General features: G+C 41.5%; 1 protein-coding gene across 1 annotated transcript; it reads right to left on the reverse strand.

Moving 5' to 3' along the window:
- Window positions 1-886: 886 nt before the first annotated feature.
- cbx8a (chromobox homolog 8a (Pc class homolog, Drosophila)) lies at window positions 887-3,645 on the reverse strand. The gene is made up of 5 exons (XM_074695810.1): window positions 3,383-3,645; window positions 3,220-3,263; window positions 2,760-2,825; window positions 2,258-2,324; window positions 887-1,887 (listed from the first exon to the last, which is right to left on the reverse strand). The coding sequence occupies exons 1-5, from the start codon at window positions 3,449-3,451 to the stop codon at window positions 1,054-1,056; spliced, it is 1,080 nt and encodes a 359-aa protein (XP_074551911.1). The 5' UTR covers window positions 3,452-3,645; the 3' UTR covers window positions 887-1,053.
- Between the last annotated feature and the right edge of the window lie 1,765 nt (window positions 3,646-5,410).

A 5,410-nucleotide genomic window follows, 5' to 3' on the forward strand; every position in this document is an offset into this window, starting at 1 on the left:
GATAAATGAGACACCAAAGCTTCACAGATGTGATTCAAGCTTTAATTCTCTTGAGATGTGATTTTTGGTTATACGATTGATTCACAACAAAAGCAAATTCTCTTTAACTTGAAATCAGGCCTTTGTTGTTTGGATTAAACCCGAAAGGTGTCACTGGAGCAGGATGATGTTCCGCTCCATAGCTCCAAACCAGACGGGTATTTTATTCTTATTGAATCCAAATTGGGGAGATTATAATCTGTTGGTTGTGATCTCTTGTTTCCAAAATCTATATCAGAAAAAATCATACAAACCAAAAACTTGATCAGGGTGAATTATCAGCGATTTTTTCATTCTAAATAATTGTAAAGCCTTTTTTTCTAAATGTCATATTCTACCGCCAGATCCATCACTTTCAGATTAAGGGTTTTGAAAAAGGAGAAGACTTTTGTGCGGCGTATAGATGTTTCTTTTTTTTCTTTTTTTATGCCCTTTTATATAATGGGATTTTCTTTCCTTTTAGTGTTTGGTTATGTCGCTTATTTTGACATAGTTCAACAATAAAAACAAATCCCTCAGATATTTTTTTAAATTATTTTTTTATGCATTTATTTTTATGTATATTGGGGTTTTGTTTGAGTTTTGGTTAGGAGTTGTCACAGAATAACGTCCCACTTTTAATAAATAGGCGAAGGACATATTTTGTAAAAAAAAATAAAATAATAATAATAATAATATCGTTGTTACTTAATCTTGTCATAAAGGGAGGCTTAGTCAACTTCAGTGTATATTATTACAGTTAATCTCGTGGAATTGTTTGTCAAACGCTATCATGAAATTATTTGACAACAACAGAAAAAAGCATCCTTTATGGATCTGGATAATCAGTCAGTGGAGAAAATGAAGAGAACAAAACCAGCTTTAAACTCTCAGATTCATCTTTATTTTTTTTTTCCAGCAGCGTCTCATATGTCTGTTTATGTACACCTTTAAAAGTTATATAGAAAAATAGTACAACAGTGAGCACGTGAGCAAGCATCTTGTCTGACATCATCAGCCTCCCAGCGCACGCGCTCATCTTTTCCCCTTGAAGAATCCTTTGTCTGTGCTGCTCTCCCTCACTGTGACTGTCAGAAAGTTCATGGTCACGTCTGTCACAGTCACAGTGTCCAGGTTGGTGAAGCTAGGGGTCCAGGACGAGGCTGGGTGCGTGGGCTGATCGTGGATGACCTCAGGCTGTTCCCGGGTTGGACAGAACTCCCTCACCTGGTGTCTCCGCTGTTCTGTGGGGTGTTTGAGCTTTTTATGAGAAGGGGCAGACATGCCTGTCAAACTGCTAGTCCTGTGCAGTCTCTGTTCGCTCGTGCTCACATCCGGGCTAAAGGCGCAGCTGTAAGACAGTCCCGCGTGCCTCTGCTCGTTGCTGGATTTGGGTGTTATTGTGGTCTCCACTTGGAACCTCTTGGTCAGCAGGTTCAGGCTGTGGTCTGACGTCTCCCCCCGGTGATGATGGTGGGGATGTAAGCGGTGGGGCAGCTTGGAGAAACTGTGTGACCCCGGCACCTCCAGCGGCCTGCTCCGTTTGACTTCAGGCTCTTCTGAGCCATCATCATCATCTTCCTCATAATGAAAATGCAGCTTCGGTTTGCGTCCTCTCTTTTTGGGGATACGGGCGGGTTCTTGAGTTTTGGGGGTCGGTCTGGGCCTCCTCTCTGGCTCCGGTAGCCGCATGAGGACGCTCTCTCCTCTATTGATGGCGCTCGGGGGGAAGATTGTGGGAACCACGGCGCGTAAACCCTCCCGGGCCCTCGGTGTAATGACGGGCTCTGGGATGGGATAGGAAACCTGGATCCCCCGAGGGGCCTCTCCTCTGAATTCATAGGTCTTATCTTTGGCTTTGGCTTTGGCCTGAGGTCGAACAAATGTTGTTAGTGAGAGGAGTTTTCACACAGGTATGAATCCAAAAATGTAACACACACACACCGGAGACCTGTTTGCTCTAATTGAACGCTAAAGGCCACGTGTAGAAAATTAATCAGAATTCTTGACGAATGGAGAAAGACATTAATTAAAGATGCTTAGATTGTGCGCATTGTGAAAAACCAAACCTCATGGAAAGCAAAGGAATAAATGGCAGAATTTTCTGAGCCAGTCTGTGTTTCATGTGAGCATATTTTCAGTCACAGTGACCGGAGATGTTACGGATTATTTGTATCTCTTCTGAAAGCAGAGAAGCGTAAACGAAAACCAAAATTCACATGCAAACAGTTTCACTTACCTTTAAGAGAAAAGTCTCGGGTTTCGGTCCCCTCTTCTTGGGTCCAAACAGCTCTCTTTCGCGCTCCCTGGGGAACAAAAACCTTCATTTACAATCATAACAAAAAATAAATAAAAATAAAAATTGTTTTGAGTTCACAGGAACTGACATAGACTGATATAATTTTAAAAGTCCCCAACTTCCTCATTAGCAGTGCGGTTTTCTCATTTCCAGGACTGTTTTAAATAGCGAGAAGTCAAATTAAATGAATAATGTGTCCGGTTTAAACAGATGGCCTGTTTGATGAAGGAAATAGCATCGGTCTTTGCACTTCTGAAAACTGAAAAATGCAAAGTTTCGCTCTGTTGACACTTGTTTCGGCTTTATCTGCGACAAAATAAGATTATCAGACTCATCTCTGGGCTGATTTTCTCTTCATCGATCACTCTTTTATTGCACAAATTGCGCTGTGCCGTCTCGTTTTTTTGTACAGAGGCCTACTCCTGCGCTGTCAAACCCTCACCTCTCCTCGAAGGCAGCGAAGAGCCGTGCGTCCAGAATGTTTTCCTCAGGCTCCCAGGTGCTGTACCTGCGTCATGACAGCACAGAGGAGAGCTGTAAGTGACCGCACAGTGAGCGGATCACAGGTCGGAGCGCACACAAACGCGCTCCGACACTTTTATCATCAGCAATCTTGCTGCGTGCAGCTGCAATTACAGACTACGTAGCGGACATTGACGCATGGGGAAACCCAGCCATTGCTAAAGCTAGTGTAGACTTAAAACACAGCCTCAGGCTGACGGCCGTGCATGAGCAGCCCTCGGTTTATGCAAAGAAGAAACCTGAAGTCCAGTTAACTGCGCGAGAGGCAGATATGATTAAGAAAACATCCACAAGCAGATAAAGCACAGTGTGAGGCGGTGCAGTTGTGCGAGCGGCCAGGATGGAGCGCTGTCCTTCACAGCCCCGGATATTTTACTCACTTCTGAGACCAGCCCTTCCATTTCACGAGATATTCCCAGCGACCCTGCAAAACAGATTCACAACATATTCACGTTATCAGCGTTTTCTTGTCGGCGCTGCACAAACAAATGGTTGCGTAATAGGTGTTGAGACACAGCTTGAGGGTGAAAATGCAGCGAATACCCGTCTGATTCGCCGTTTAATGATGGACTCGGCTGCGAAGACGCTCTCGCCAACAGCCGAGAGCTCCATGATTCACCATGCACCCCGCTTATGTCTGTCTCTTTTATTATTTTTGGCTTCCCCGTGTCCTCTTCGGGTTGTTTAATTCCCTACATCCCATAATACGCAATCTGAAGAGGACGTCATCACGTCTTTTACTGTTGCCAGGCACCGCAGTCGGTAGGACGGATCGCCGTGGTGCACATTGGCTCAGTTGTTGCTACGTGCTCGGGGTTTGTGAGCGGAGGAGGAGGAGTCCCCGCTGCTGCTCTGGCTGCTGTACAGGAATGTCTGGCACAGAGAGACGGGCAGTCAGAAGCTCCCGGAGCGGATCCACGGACCCCCCTGAGGTCCCTGTGGGGACCACTCAGTCCACTTGAAAGAAGAAAAAAAAAAGTAGCATCAAAAATATTTAAATCAGCCAATGCGGCAGAAGAATGGCTGGTTTGATTGAAGCATTTCTCCTCACAAATGACTTGATGCATAAAACACAAGTTAATATTTATGATGATAACAGTCTGTATGCTTCATTTTACGAATAATTTAACTATTAAATTTTTAGTAAAAATACAAAAAGACTCCACTTAATAAAATCTGAGAACTGAACACATACATGATCTGATGAAGTGTCCCAATGAGGGAAAACCTTCACACCCATCACCTGAATCTCCAGCACACTCCCTCTGATTTGATCAGTTAATCGGTCCATTCTTGATTATTTCTAATATACCACTGAAAGATTCTTCCAAAAACAAATTCACAAACAATGCAAGTCACTTACTATGCGCAGTGCGGATTTTTTTTTTTAATTAAAATATTCCCCTCATGAGCTGACATGGAGCGCAGTTCTATAAGGAACCGGTATTTTAACGCATAGCCATTTTACGCACGCGTGTCCCAAACAATCCCCAGATGTCTAATAAATTAATGAATGACGAAGTGGACTTTTTTTATTCGTGTTTTAACTCATTTTGTCGTTCCATTTTTGGTTCAGTTTTGCACCACAAAAATAATTTCAAATAGTCTTTTTCTTCTTTTTCTTTCTTTTTTTTTTGGTATAATGTTGGACAATGAGTTTATTTATTCATCGTTTTTTTTCAGGCACAGCGAAAATTACAATGCAAAATAGCACAAACCGAAGGCAGTAATAAATATCTTGCTTTAAAGATGATTAATAACATCAAAATACTCACATTGTATTTTTTGTAAAGCAAGGGTTAACTGACCTCACTAAGCCGTGGGTAAGGTATGACATTAGTGAAAGCAGTAAAAACAGATTCATCCAGCTGAGCAGACTTTGATGTAGTGGTCAATTTTCAGCATTTTAATTTAAGCCCAAACCTTAAAATCAATTTCTTGTTTTTGTTTTAAAAAATAATATTTAAATAAGTCATTAGTTTTAATTTATTTATGGATTTTATATACATCCAGTTTCAGTTGAAGTACTCTCAGCCTTAATTTTTATGCATTAATTCTCGTGGTGGATCAGTTAAAAGCATCTACTAAAAAAAACAACACTGACGGAATTTTAGTTGTCTTATTATCATGATTATGTGCTTTTATTATATCTCTAGTTTGACGTGATTTTTTCCTCTCAAAATTAAACTCCCATGGTTAAACTAAAAACACATTTATTTTTCTCCAATTGGCAGAAATATTGTAATTTAATCTTAATCAGATTATTATATTTTCCTGACCGTGAGGCCTTTAGGGAATTAATTAAACACCTTTAGATGATGTCCCGTAAATACTGCCACTCATATTAGTCTCCAACAAATTAATCTGTCATAGCTAGTGCTGTAATTTTCTGAAGGCCTCAGGTACATTTACCCCAATTTCTCAGTTCAACCTTTGAAAATTTAAACAAATATGCAATCTGACAGAAATAATTTAGGCCCAAAACTGTAACCAGGTGCCTTCTCCCACCTGCCAACTGTCAGGGCCTCTTCATCCTCCTCACCAAGTGAGCTGAGCGGGTGATCCAATAGA

The sequence above is a fragment of the Halichoeres trimaculatus genome, unplaced genomic scaffold, assembly GCF_033239565.1.
Source record: "Halichoeres trimaculatus isolate MK-OKI-2021-1 unplaced genomic scaffold, fHalTri1.1 fHalTri1_scaffold_20, whole genome shotgun sequence".
Classification (NCBI taxonomy): Eukaryota; Metazoa; Chordata; class Actinopteri; order Labriformes; family Labridae; genus Halichoeres; species Halichoeres trimaculatus.